At 39.7% G+C, this 15,259-nt stretch overlaps 1 gene segment (V, D, J or C); it reads left to right on the top strand.

The window, feature by feature from the left end:
* The first annotated feature begins 839 nt into the window (after positions 1-839).
* On the top strand, positions 840-1,190 carry LOC122800298. The segment is given in 1 exon segment: positions 840-1,190. A coding segment is annotated over 1 exon segment (351 nt).
* Positions 1,191-15,259: the final 14,069 nt, after the last annotated feature.

Here is a 15,259-nt window from a genome sequence, read left to right as displayed (position 1 = left end):
ATTAACAAATATGACAATATGTCTGAAAATGTAGAATAGTTTTACAATAGAAGCTACTAGAGGGTTCCTGCAGAGTAGAGCAAAAAAATTTTCTACACTTTTTTTAATTATTATTATATATAGCAACATGCAAACTGAATTAAAGTTTAATTAATGTATGTATTTCTTTTGGAGTATTAAGTGTTAGTGAGATGGAAGCAATACTAACAAGAAATTCAAAAAGTAGAGGCAGAAAAACTTTAACTTAAGAAATGAAGAAAAATGAATTTGGCAGAATGTGTTCTTTTCAGACAGAAGGTATCTAAAATGACTCCAGACAGATGCTAGAAGTGTGAGCACCAGAGCTCAATGCACCAATAAGGACAAACCGATTTGCATGTGGTCAGCTTCATGGCTTTAGATACCCTTCATAAAATATCAGAGCATTTGTACACGTTTGTTTTTCACCTGTTATCTTGTTCTTGTCTTCTGATTTCAGCAATGCATTGGGTTCCTATCCTAACCCTGATCACAACCTCCTGGTCGTGTAAGAGATACTGTTCTTATTTTATTATTTATTTATTTGTAAAAATTATATCTATAATTAATTGATGCCTCTGTTTCAGCTGCTGTGAATATTTTCACATGTTTTTCTTTTTTAGAACCATTTATAAATAAGATTGAAAATAATATGGTTCTTCATGTGGTCGCATAGAGCTCAGTATTAGCACACACTGTTACAGTGTTCAGAAATGATTCTGTTGAATTTCTTGCCTATTAAACATACAGTTATAGCAGTCACCAGGTCTGAAACATAACAGAGATAATTGTTTCAGTGAGCAAAATGTTCCAACCTAATTATGATTTTTGATGCTTGTTCAGGTTCCAGGTCCCAGACCAGTGTAACTCAGCCTCCTTCGCAGTCAGCGTCTCCTGGAGAAAATGTTAAACTTCCCTGCACTTTAGGTTCTGGTATTGATTACTACTATGTTTACTGGTACCAGCAGAAGCCTGGGAAGAATCCACAGTACCTGTTGCGATACTTTACTGACTCAGACAAACACCATGGCTCTGGGGTCCCTAGTCGGTTCTCAGGCTCTAAGGATGAATCCAAGAGCATTTCCTATTTATCTATCTCAGGGGTTCAGGAAGAGGATGATGCTGATTATTACTGTAATATCTGGGATGGCAGGAACAATGTAAATGCATGAACACAGTGATACAATCACAGAGGCAACAGATGCAAAAACGTACTTTAACTTTTTGCGATTTACACTGCAGCTGTTGTTATGCTCAAGCACTCACAGTGATGCTTCCCTAACCAAGTGGAAAGACCTATTTCTGCCACTTGCCAATAAAAAACATGACTGTGCATGTTAATGTATGTTACCACAGCCATGCTGTTTCATGCAAGATCTAAAGCCCGGGTCTATAATTGAGCAGTATCTCTGGTCATAGAAGTGCAAAAGAACAAAAAATGTTGCAGAGAAAGTACTCAGTTTCATTGTTTCTTTTTATACAGATGCATTCATCAAGCATAAAGTAAGAGTTTAGTAGAACAGCAGTATATATTAAAAAGCCCATAGCGAATGGCTCAATAAATTCTGCTAACACTAGGTAGCACAGTTGTCGTTCTTCAGTGGTGGTGCAGCGGTAGTGTTGTTACCTCACAGCAAGAGGTACTCCCGTTCGATTCTCGGCTTGGGTTGGGAGTGCCTTCTGTGTGGAGTCTGCATGTCCTCCCTGCTGTCAAGTGTGCATTCAAAAGACATGTGTTGAATGGGCGTGCCTTCGTTGGACATTGGGCTGGCAACTCGACATCATAAAAACCAACTGCCAATCATTAGCTGACCGGAGTTCTGCTGTGGCGACCCCTAACTGGGAAAAACCGAAAGAAAAACAACAGCAACAACTGCACAGTTGCAGCTTCATCACTCTGCATACAAAAATGGAGCTCATTTATTGTTAACTAAATAATATGCCATAATTCCTCCAAAACCAGCATCTGGCACAAGGATCTAATCTTTGACTGATGTCTTACGCAGGATTCTGAGCTCGTGTGCTGTGGTTGTGTAATAATTTGGGTGACTTACTGCTGAAAGAAACTGCCAAGTTTATTTTAAAGTCTCCAGTCAAAATACTTTATTTTAAATGTCACACCAAACTCAATGAGTTTCCAGACTAACTTCTTCAGGACCACATTGGGTAGGGGGATGTACCAATTCCATAACCAGAGTTTGATACCCCTTTAGTTTCAAATAAGTAAAGAGATGTCCACCATGTAGAGAAACCTGACACATTTAGGTATGCATTTTATCTATTGATTTGTTCACTGTATGGTTGGAATTATCCACAAGGACCTTATTCACCCATATCGTAGGCTAAAAACAATACACAGAACATATGTACATATCTACAGCAGAGGTAGGAGTTTCACAAAGATAAACACAGGAATGATTGCAGACAACAAAATGGCTATTTAAATGCTGAATTAACAAGAAAGATGTTAACGTCAGCAGTCTACCATTATAACCTGGACAAGTAGGGCTCCTAGCTGTAAGTTTTAACATGACTGGAGTTATTAGGTCAGTATGCTATGATAAAAAGACAAAGTATAAAACACTTAGTCAGTATTCCACTGTCCATCCATTTGCTTGTATTTCACTGTTTTTGTCCAATTGCAGAATGACCCAACTAACCTTTCTCATGAGCATTCAGTGCAATTTAACATTTTACCGCTCCATCTCATCTACTTCTTTGCCTTTTTTCCAAACAGGATTGGTACCTAGTAGATTCTAACTACTGCATGGCTATTTGAAAGTGTCTATGAAATCACTTTTATCCACATTCTAACACCTGTCTGATGGAGCTGTAACCCTTCCTTGGAGGAAATACTTTCTGAAATCCAGAAACAAGCTACTTGACACAATATTTTGCTTGTCTTCCTTCCTCTGCCCTCTCCATTTCCTATTCATGTTGATTCCTTCATATTTCATGGCATGATTTTTGTGAACCCACATTGGATCTCTTGTGTCTCTTTTGCTCTTGTATAGAAAGAACTCCAGCTTCTATAGTCATTGCTCATACCCTTTCCTCTCCATCTCACACATGATTTTGGTGGTTTACTCTGGACATCTTCTAGCAGCCTGATGTGTCTGTCTGTGTATAGCATCCAGAACTGCATACAGTTCTAAAGGTGTGAACTGATCAGAGTCTGGAAGGAAAGAACCATTACCTGTATGCTCCCTCCTCAGGAAATACCTTAGCATTCTGTTTGCCACAAACATTGCCCCCCACCCTGTAACACTAATATTCCTGCTATGGTACAAGCAATACCTTCAGATACTTTTTCTGCTTTGCTGCTTTCGGTTCCATTCATGCTGAGATGAGGATTCCAACCAAGCTTGTTGAGATGCATATACAGTAATTTGCATATAACAATTCTCAGCTGCAACATTTCTGTCCACTTATCATCCTTTTCAAATCCCTATTTAGATTTTTCATACTCATCCTCCACTGTTAGAGCTTCCTTTATATCATCAGCGAACAAGTTAATCCTGTTTTCTATTCCCTTAGATATGTCTGAACCAAATATATGGAATCATAATGGATCCAGGACTGACTCCATGCACTGCTCCACCAGTGACTTTCCTTACTTCTATCATTGTCCATCTTACCACATACCTGTATCCTACGTTTAAAGAATCCAGCAATCATGTTCTTCAGGCTAGGTTCAAACCCCAAACCTTCAAAGTTTCTTAGTAACTGCTTGTATGAGCGCAGGTAAAAAGCCTTAGTGAAGTCCTGGTAGGACTGCATCTTCCCAAACATCTCACCAAGTTTTCCTATAACTCAGTCATATAGCTGGATTATGTGGGACTTAGTCCTCTTTATGGTTATGAACCCATGCTTTAACAAAAGCACTTAGCCTATAATGTCCTGCTCTCCCCTTACAAGGGTACCACACTTGCTATTGTCTGGTCATCAGGACTTTCTGCACTGGACAGAGATTTGGTGAAGAGTTGTCAGTGGATTTACCATCTCATTATCCAGATTCTGAGGATGATGGGAGTAAGCCCATCTGGTCCTTTGCCTTATCTTATTAGAAGCCATTTCTCCCCCACTTCTCCCTCTCTCCAACCTTGTGTCTGTCTTCTGTTTTTCTGTCTTTAACCTACCATCCTTTCAGTATGGCATCATTCCCTAGCTTTTCTTTTCGAAGAGTGAAACTAAATATGCATTCTGTACTTCTACTTTTCCATTCTTGCATAATCACCCTTCTCAGTCTGGCCATGTCTTTATTTCCCTTCCTTATTTCTAAAGAAAAATACTTCCCTTCTTGATACATTCTATCAACTCTCTTTCTTCTTGACCCTTTACTGCCCTCACCACTTTTGACCTTTTGGCCACCTGTCTGTACTGTGCACCGCTCCCTGGTCCACCCTCCTTTTCAAATATTTTTTGTTAACTAAAGTTTCTCCTAATTGCTGAGCTCACATTCCTGTGTAGCCAGACTGACCTCTTTGTCTTGTATTTATTGCTTTTCCTCAGACCATTGTTTACAGTCCTGACTGGTCCATTCCCATAGTTTGTTTACTTCCTTAGTCTGGCCCAGATCATTAAATTATCTTTGACACTAAACCCTGACTTAGTATAATTCACCCTCCTAAAATATCGCGCCACAATCTTTGCATTCCTTGATTTTCCTCTCCCGCTAAATGAAACAGTGATATGATCACTGGTGGCTTCACATGGACAGCTGTGAGCCCCTGAACCTTGATTAGAACCACAAGAGGAATTTATTGCTTCTGTTAAGCACTGCATCAGTTGGAAGAAGCACTCACAGTGCAAACTTTCGGTCGGCTCCTATTTCCTCTTCTCCCTAAGTCTTGGCATCTTTTTCAGTCTGCTCCTGTCATTTTCAGATTCCCCCTGATTAGTACCCTCTTACTCTTACTCCCTCCTTTATTCCCCACTCTGCTCCTTTGATGTATTTGGAGGCTGGTGCAATATAGGAATCCACTAAAATGTCCCCTTCCTCTACATTAACCATTAGGGTGCTTCTGCTAAATTCTGATCCTGTCTGCTACTTTGCACCCTCCATCTGATGATAGCTCTCCTTTCAATGACCTCACATTTGATGCTGCCCTTTATATAGATCACAACACTATTCCAGTCCCTCCTTTCTCTGTCAAATGAAACAAGCTTATATATAGGCACCTCTATGTCCGCAATCTTGTTATTCAGGTCCATGTTTCTATGCTGCCATCAATGTCCATCATCTACTCCTACATAAGTGTCTGCAGGACCATAGTCTTCTCACACTGAACAGTAATACAATCCAGCCGTATGTTCTACTATGTTCTCTGACTGTTTTATCATTTTCTCTTCTACCCAACTATCTTCTCCCTCATTTTGCTTCTGGAACATCCCCTCATCCATCCTTCTTATGTTAAAAAGGTAATCATGAGAAGCACCTTTCTAAGCCAGCTCTAAGTACTGCTGTCCCTTTTGGACTAAGATGGATCCTGTCCCTCACATGCATCTTCTCTCTACCAGATCTTCCCTTTGCTTTCTAACAGTGCTAGTCCCTTCTCTCATGTCCACTGTTGCATCCAGTCATTTCATTCTGTAATCCTCAATATTCATCAGTGATCTGGTTGTTTGGACAAATAACATTCCAGAGAATGCAGACTTGCATTATAGCATCTTTTTGCCATCTGCTTGGCACTGTGTGCTATGACCTCAGTTATCTCCATTGGCAGGTCATTTGATGACTACATGCATCGCCATATATGTTCACCCTTTCATGTTGGTGAAAACCCCTTGTTACTTCCTCCCATGTTTTACAAAGCCTAAGTCCCAAGAATCTAGTTGCACTGCAGCCTAGTATTTCTTACCACAATGCTTGCTATTCCTGATAATATTCCACATTCACCAAAGTGTTCTTGCCAGTCCTCACACATTTCATTTACTTCTTGCTATGTTACATAGCCACCCTTCAATCCTTCTCTAAGTGGACCACAACCACAATCCTTCCTCATTGTCTGTACTGCTGGCCTGTCTTCCTGTGCTTCACATTATTCCTCTTCCTTCCCTACCATACTCTTCCTCCAAGGCCTTTCCTCTGTTGTGCTCCTGCAATACTGGTGCCTTTCCATTCCCACTTCCCTCATTTCCCCTATGGATATTGGCTCCTGCATGGCCACCTCTTGGTCTGTCTCCCCTTCCTCACTTATCAGTGCTGTCTTCTTCATGTACCTTACATTTTCACGATGCATCCAGGCTGACATTATGACACCTTAGCTACAAAATCTCATACATATATATATATATATATATATATATATATATATACCAGCTTCAGTGCATACATTCTTGTAATGTTAATAGATGTGCTTATCATGTTATGAGCAAGACACACAGAGTAAAAAACATTTTTCACATCTTGGGTACTTTACCCCTCACCCCTATATTTTATTATTCATACCCAAATGTTAATCCAACTCATTGAAAGAGCTATCACTGAACAGGCAGTGTAACAGCTGATACTCCCCCTCCCCTCAATCTCTCTTTGAACATGCATCTACCTCAGATTGCCAACAAGTCACTAGTGTGCTTGCAATGCAATCTTATTCTAATGTGAAGTGAGCACCATGGCATGAACAAATGGTTCCTTGAGATATTATACTTAAGTGACTATAAGTAAACCTAGGGTGATCTGAACAAATTTCTGTAAGCTGTCTATACCTGTCCTTACACCTTGACTTTATTCTCCTTCTCTGGAATTTATTAAACTCCATGCAAGAATAGTGTTATTCCTGCTCAGAGTGGTTTGTGTCCATGTAGAACAGCAACGTGTCTTGCATATGCATGAAGGCACACTGCTGTTTAATCTACATGGACACGAACCATGAACGAGTGCAGGGTGTGTGTCCATGTAGTGCACAGACACTAAACATGCCCCCTGCACTCAGAAAGTGCCATACTGCACTTTCTAAGCCAAACTGGTATAATATTAGAGCTTTGCTCTAATATTATGCCAGTATTTCAGTGTCTGCGGATACTGAAATGAAAAAAATGATAATTTCATTGTCTGCAGACACTGAAATAATAACAGCAATAAGAAGGCAATGCAGGAGGTGTGTTCCAGGTTTTGTGACACCCCCCTGCATTGCTAAAGTGCCATAAGGCACTCATATCTCTCAACCCCTCAGCACAAGAAATCTGGACAAAGCCAAAAATAATAGGGGGAAAAGCCCTCAAATAGGGTCAAACTTTAAATATTGCTCTGATAAGCCCTTAGAAAGTGTATAGAATAAAAGGTGTTGTGTTAACATACATTTTCCGAAGGATATGAAGTCTGAAACTCAAATATTGGTCATCATACCTCTCAACTCTTAGAGCAAAACATTTGGACAAAATCTAAAATATTGGGGGAACCAATAAGGACAGATTTTAAATATTGCTCTCACACACTTAGAAAGTCGAAAGATGACAGGTTATGTATTAGCAGGAGTATCTGAAGGATAAAAGCCTGAAAGCCAAATTAATGCCATTATTTCATGACTGCGGTCCTCAATGAGTTGGAAGAACACCACAAGACTCACTTATATAACAATGACATAATAATATAATAATAATATAAACTTTTTTTTCTAGCCTAATGAATGTTTAAGCTTAGCTAAATGTGTGTGTGCATTATGGCCTTCCGCTTAGCATAGCTTAAACATCCACAGGAGATAAATGCAAATATAGATGTGAAAATTCCAAGTTGGGGTAGTATAGTGGTTAGAGTCCTGGCTTTACATGCCAGTGTTTACAGCTTGAGTCCCAAGACAGAAAACCTACCTTTCTATGGGAAAGTAATGTTCAAATTATTTTTGTAAACTTAAATTATGTAGCAACTGTTTTTTGTCAACCAGGGTAGTGTAGCAGGTCCAAAAGTGAGATGTCAGTGTAGAAAAGATGTGAAACTCCCATATAAATACAAGTTCCCCATACAGTATAGTCACACAAGCATATAATTTAATGAAAGCGCATAGGGGGATGTCATGGAAGGCAAGCCTAAAATTATAATATGTCAGTAATGCAGAATCAATCCCACAAGCCTGATACTTTATAAAATGTAATGTGAGCAATGCTAAGTAGTGCTCGGGTATACTAACCTGGTGTAAGCATTGCTTAAATGTAAATGCTAACCAATAATTAGCCCAGGTAAGTGGATTTGCGCATTGGTAAGCAGTGCTCAACATCTATCCCTTTAAGCACTGCCAACCGTAGTTAAGCGGGTTTGCCCATCATTTAGCTTAGCTCAGCATATTCAAAACCATCCAATCTTGGCAAAGTGCTGGACTTCAGACCTATTTAAACCTCGCAGGTGGGAATACAGCCATAGCCAGTTGTAGCTGATCACTGCAGGCACTATGGATGGTGCTGGTGAGGGTACACAATTTTGGGTGCAGCATTGGGGCATTCAGGAGTCCAGGGTCCAGGGTCATGGTTGGACTCCTTGTGAAAGACCATGAAGAGAGACTACTGCAGGACCAGTAACAGGGCTCACAACACAGAGGCCTTGGACTGTCTCACACGTCATCTCAGCAGTACTGGCATTGCTCGAACTGGTGAGCAGGTTTGGCACCATTATGCTGACCTCAAGGATAGGAAGAGGGAGCTCTTGGACCAGTGGACCCAAGATACATGGGCATGGAATGTCCCAGAAGTGTGTAAGTATCAGTATCACTTATTGTTCCCCCAAAGTTCAGCCTGAGTATATGATTGATAGATATGCATAAATGTTTCGTTATCTCCTGTATAGCTGCAGATGAGAGGGCTGCAAACATGGATGCACACACTAATAGGTTGCTAAGGCTGTGCTGGGAGGCTGGTGAGTACAAATCTAGCTTACAGTATTCAGAGAAATAAATAGAAAGGAGTAGAATGTCAACTACCAGTACGTAAAGTGTGTACTGTGTGAATTAATAAATGACCACTAACAGATTAGTACTGATGTGCAGGATATTTAACAATAAAGGTCTCCGTAACTTTCAATAAAAGTAAAAGCCCCAGACTGTTGGATTTACTTTGTTATGTTGTGGCAGGAATATAAATGTGTACAGGTTCTGCACAGCAACCATGGCTCTGACAGCAAGAATGAAGTGAGGCTCAGCTTGCAAAGATTGTGGAGCTGTAAAATAGGTGAACAACTATATGAAATGTGCCATATACCAAGATCTGAATAGTAAGCTGTAAAATCTATTTTTTTTGTTCTCTCCTGTACAACAGTGCTTTGTGTTAAAAATTGCTTTCCAGATTGTAATATGTTGATGTATGAATACACAGTACAAGAACCATCTGCCTTGCATGAATGTCAGAACTACAAGTTCGGCTTGTGCAAAGCAGAGAGTAGTAGGGAGTAAAAAGTCAAGCAAAAGCTAGCACTTACTCAATAGCTCATTCTGATGAAACACAAGTTGGGTGTACCTTTTTAGCACAAATATACACAGTTCAAATCTCGGCAGTGGTAATACGTTGAATGCATATTGTCACACAAGAATATGTTAATATGTGTAGAAATTGTCAGGTACTGTTAACAGATATTTTCTCCACAGGTGTGCCAGGTAAGGAAATGTTTGTAGTATCTGTAGGAAGGCTTTACCAATATACTGTGTACAACACTTCCACTGTCCAACCCCAAGGGTGCAAATGACAGCAAGATAAGTACATACAGCCACGTGTATTTTCCAGTACATGTCCCTCAACTGTACTCTGTCACAGCTAGTGGTCACTGCTGTCAATAACCAGGGTGACAGATAGAAATCCTGACAGAGTGTGTCAGTAACACACCCACACAGCATGAGTGCAGGACATCTCATTCAGTGTCACATATATAACCTGAATATGTGAAAATGTGTAGAAAAAGTCAGGTATTGTTAACAGAAATTTCCTCCACAGGTCTGCCAGGTAAGGAAATGTTTTTAATAGCCGTAAGAAGGCATTACTAATATACTCTGTGTACACTTCCACTGTCCAACCCCAGGCCATAGGTACATGTAAAGTGAGGTCAGACCTGGAGACTAATGACTAGAATACTGATCAATATACTTATGAAAAATAAACGCCATGCAGTTGTTAATTGCCATCTATCTCTCTCTCCCCCAACCCCAATCTGCATTAGTAAGGTATACACATAAATAATGGGTATGTCTTTCTCCAAATCAACTGTTGGGACTTGTGTTTTATTGTTCTACAAATATTGAATTGCTTAAATATTAATGAACTTTATTCAATGCTATAAGTGATGGCCTGTTGCTGTCACTGTAACCTGCATGCCGTTATAATGCCTCCTGTGGTTCCATATATGCATGTGTTTGGTTTGCTATGCAACTGTTTCAAAACAGTTATATGGGATCAGTTGGAACACCCATGCATGCTGTTATAACTAATCTTGAAATGTGTTGTTCATGACTAACCAACATAGTTTTCAAAACCTGAACACCATAGCATGTCTGGGAAGGCAGATCCCAGAAGATCCACCAGTCCTGCCTCATCTGGCCATGGCACCAAGCCCCAGCACATCTGGGACCCAACCTGTGCCTTCCTCTTCCACTGGTCCTGCACTACCTTTGGGTGGAACTACCTCAGGGGATGGGGCTCAGCCCTACCAGGATGGGCGCTGAGAGGAGACTGTCACCCATAGTCAGGATCAGAGATTGGTGCCCAGCGTCCTCCAATCAGAGTTCAGGGATCAACTGTGCCAGCTTGAGGGCTGCCTGGCACATCTTGAGGGTCAGCTTGACCCTCCTGTTCAGCCCTTAGAACAACCACCTTCGGGGCCGTGTAGGTGCAGTGGTGACTGCCCATAGGTGGGGACCTCAGTCCCACTGTTTCCATTTGGGGGCTCATGTGTGTCCGATTCCCAATCACCCTCCCCGTCCAAGGTGTTCACCCCACCACATGTGTCATATACCACCTCTGTCTGCTGTCTTGTCTGCCTTGTCTGTCTTCCTACCCAACTTACCTTCCCAAATTTACTTACTATCCTTCTCCAACATCCCATTCTCATCTTAAAAAAAAGGGCACTCTGTTCCCCCCCAAAATTATGCCCAATGCATAGCTTCCCATTTCACACACATGTCAACTGGACACATGTAATCTGGTCCAGGTGGCATGACAACACATTACTGTTGTCCTCACCCCTCTCTCAGGGGTTTGAGTGTCCAAATTCACCTCTAAATTCTGTAGACATTCACAGCTGTTGCTTTAGAAGAAATGGACAGCTATGGACCTTTCCTACATCCATCCTGCACATCCCTAGCTACCTTTCATACTGTGTGCCCCTTTTTTCACCTCTTTCCTATCATCCCTTTTTCTTTTCTTTCAAAAAAATTAGCGCAGACATAAGCAGGAGTAAGCACTCATTAAGTGAAGCTAAAATGGATTAACCATGGTATAGTATCACTTAGCATCACACAAACCCACTTACAACTGCTTAAAGGTGCCTTAATCACTCTGTATCCAACAGTCCTTGTTCTGCCCAGCAACAAAAAAATCAGCCCTGCTAAGTCTCAAAATCAAGATTCTCTGCTCAGCAATCAAAGCAACATACCACTACACCATTTGAGCTTTAGAAATTGCTTATGCTTTTTCAAACTTATCGTGCAATAGAGGCATGCAACAATTATGAGAAAGCTCTGCGGAATCATTCATGTGCTGTATATAAACATACATACAGGCAGCACTGCCACCTTCAAACAAATACTGAAAAATCATCTCATCTCTTCCTGGCTATGTTCCTGCTCTATAATCTAACATCTTCACTCTCCTTATATGATTACTAAACTCCTATGTCTTTTGCTACTACAGACTGATGATACTTTCTCCATATTTTTTTTATTATTTTTATCTTCACTTGTACAATAATGCTGATTAATATATCTCCGTTTATACCTCTCTGACTGAATTCATTAAATTCTGCTTTAATGTATATTTTCTGTATATATTACTGTAATCAAACAAACTAGATTCCTGCTTTTATGTAAATATTCTGTATATGTTATCATATTTACTATATGTAACGCTGGTTCTACTTCTGCACCAACTAATGATTATATTTTTTCTGTATCTATTTTCTTGTTGGAGCTTTTCTCCCAGGGGCCTCCACTGAAAATGGGCTCTTTTAGGCCCAGTGGACTTTCCCGGTAAACAAATGTAATAAAAAAAAATATATATATATATATATATATATATATATATATATATATATATATATATATATTTCCTGTAGAAACATATATATGAAAATGTAGATACATAATATATATATACATATATTAACAAAGGAATATATATATATATATATATATATATATATATATATATATATATATATAATAGCAGCCTGCATTTAAAGTGAATTGATGAGAGACAGCCTTACAAGACTCTCTGCAAATATATAGAGCTGAGTATATTTTTTGTATTATTCTGTATTATAGAGCTAAATTGTTACTTAGATATCTGTTGTCTTACTGTTCTGCAAATATACAGATATCAGTATATATTTATTGGTTATAATTTGCAGTGTGATTCCTCATATCTATCTCTGCTGAAACTGTCTTCCCCACCCCCCTCCCTCATTTTAGTTTCTATAGCTTGTGTGTTAACTCAAGGTTCCCTTAATTTGCTGTTAATAGCAGCCTGCATTTAGAGTGGATTGTTGAGAGACAGCCTTACAAGACTTTTTGCAAATATATAGAGCTGAGTATATTTTTTTGTATTATTCTGTATTATAGAGCTAAATTGTTACTTAGATATCTGTTGTCTTACTGTTCTGCAAATATACAGATATCAGTAGATTTTTTTTGGTAATAATTTCCAGTGTGATTCCTCATATCTATCTCTTTTGAAACTGTCTTCCCCACCCTCTCCCTCATTTTAGTTTGTATAGCTTGTGTGTTAACTCAAGGTTCCCTTAATTTGCTGTTAATAGCAGCCTGCATTTAAAGTGGATTGTTGAGAGACAGCCTTACAAGACTCTCTGCAAATATATAGAGCTGAGTATTTTTTTTGTATTATTCTGTATTATAGAGCTAAATTGTTACTTATATATCTGTTGTCTTACTGTTCTGCAAATATACAGATATCAGTATATATTTTTTTGGTTATAATTTGCACTGTGATTCCTCATATCTATCTCTGTTGAAACTGTCTTCCCCACCGCCCCTCATTTTAGTTTCTATAGCTTGTGTGTTAACTCAAGGTTCCCTTAATTTGCTGTTAATAGCAGCCTGCATTTAAAGTGGATTGTTGAGAGTCAGCCTTACAAGGCTCTCTGCAAATATATAGAGCTGAGTTAATTTTTTGTATTATTCTGTATTATAGAGCTAAATTGTTACTTAGATATCTGTCGTACTGTTCTGCAAATATACAGATATCAGTATATTTTTTTTGGTTAGAATTTGCAGTGTGATTCTTCATATCTTTCTCTGTTGAAACTGTCTTCCCCACCCCCACTCCCTGTTGTTGGTTGTAGTTTAAATTTGGTGGCTTTTGCAGTGCCCGCCCCACTGTAGATTTGATCTAGGACACTCCCCAAGTCCCATATCTTTACCGCATTCTACCTAATAAACCCTTTCTGCACTTGCTTTTAGTCCTTTTTAATTTAATTACATTTTTTCAAACTGTGTGTGGACTAATATTGCTACATACTCAAGTGTGCCAGCTTGCACTGCATGTGAATTGTTTTTACTACTGTTTTTGCTACTTTTCTGAAAAAAAATGTTCTGCTTTTACTGTATTTGTGTTTCTTCCTACTTTATTTTGCTTTTGTGTCATCTTAAAAGTACTCAGTTGTATTTATTACTGCTTTGTGTAACTCATTTTAAGCCTTTTAGTTTAAGCACTTGGGCTTCAGACCAGTTGTTTTACATTAGGAAGGTTTGTGGTCTGCACTGTAGTGGCAAAACAGGTAGCTTACATCCTTCTAAGTTGGGAACTGCTGATTGAGGGCTCAGTGTCTGTTATTCTAAAAGTGTATTAATTCTGGTTTAAGCACTTGGGCTTCAGGCCAGTTATTTTACATTAAAAGGGTTCGTGGTCTGCACTCTTGTGGGAGGAGAGGCTGGACTCTGCCCTTCTGAGCTGGGAATTTATGGTTAAAGGCTTATAGTGCCTGCATATTTGAACTGCTTCTTTCTGAAATTGGTACACCTTGTTTGCTGTAGCATAGACTAGATCCAGGCCTGCTGAATCTAGCTTTGTTTGTATGCTTATTGTTTGTTTGCTTGTTATTTCCCTGAAACACTAATACCACCTAAAACTCGGCTTTTCAGAGCTTCTGTGGATCCCTAGTGATATCTGCATTGCTTACTGTACTTATTTCCTTGTTTCACTTAAAAGAAAGTTACTGTTTGTCATTTTTGCATTTAAGTTACCTGTAACACATTGCATTTAAGTTACCTGGCACTTGCTCACTAAAGCAATTATATAAGTCAGCACTAAAAAATTAAAAGCACTACACCCTCACAAACTCCCCTTGAGTACCTTGTTCCCCACTGGCCATTTTTTTCAATTATAAAGGAATTCCCAATACTATTCTAGCATGTCCAAAGGTCAGTTGTCAATCTCCTCTCCGGTCCAGCTGGTGAATCTGGGAATCTTGAGGCAATGTTACAACTGTCTCATGTACACAGACAACCCTCTCCTCCTCCCAACAAATTCCAACACATGTGAGAGATGAATCCCTATAGCCAAACTGGAAGCTAAGCTCTCTCAACTCAGTACTGCCATAACCAGTCAGGAGGAGAAGGAAACCACACTCACTACAATTCCAGTCTCACATAAACCTACCACGACAGCAAACCAAACACATAAACACACAAAAACATACTCGGTTGGTCTAAATAAAAATCTGCCTAAGCAGCAGAGACCTCCAAAGCAGACACCCAGGCAACCGCTACCCCAAAACAAAACACATGCAACACATAGCTCACAAAGCCAGTGTGCCGAACAGTCACAGCCCTTAAGGCTAAACAACACACCTGATACACTTGTAATAGGTGACTCTATCGTCAGGCACACTGACGTCCCGCTCACCAGGCTGAACAAGGAGAAGGTCACGGTGAGCTGCCTGTCGCTAGGATCTGCCACATAACACAAGCACTCAGGTCACTCCAAGGCAAGTACAAATATGACTCAGTCATTGTCCATGCTGGTGTGAATGACCTGAGACGTACCTACCTGGACTACATGAAAAGAGACATAGAGGAGCTCTCTGAACATG

This window comes from Protopterus annectens, chromosome 4.part0 (genome assembly GCF_019279795.1).
Source record: "Protopterus annectens isolate FY-2018-M chromosome 4.part0, PAN1.0, whole genome shotgun sequence".
In the NCBI taxonomy this organism is placed as follows: domain Eukaryota; kingdom Metazoa; phylum Chordata; order Ceratodontiformes; family Protopteridae; genus Protopterus; species Protopterus annectens.
This window is presented reverse-complemented; position numbering and strand designations above follow the sequence as displayed.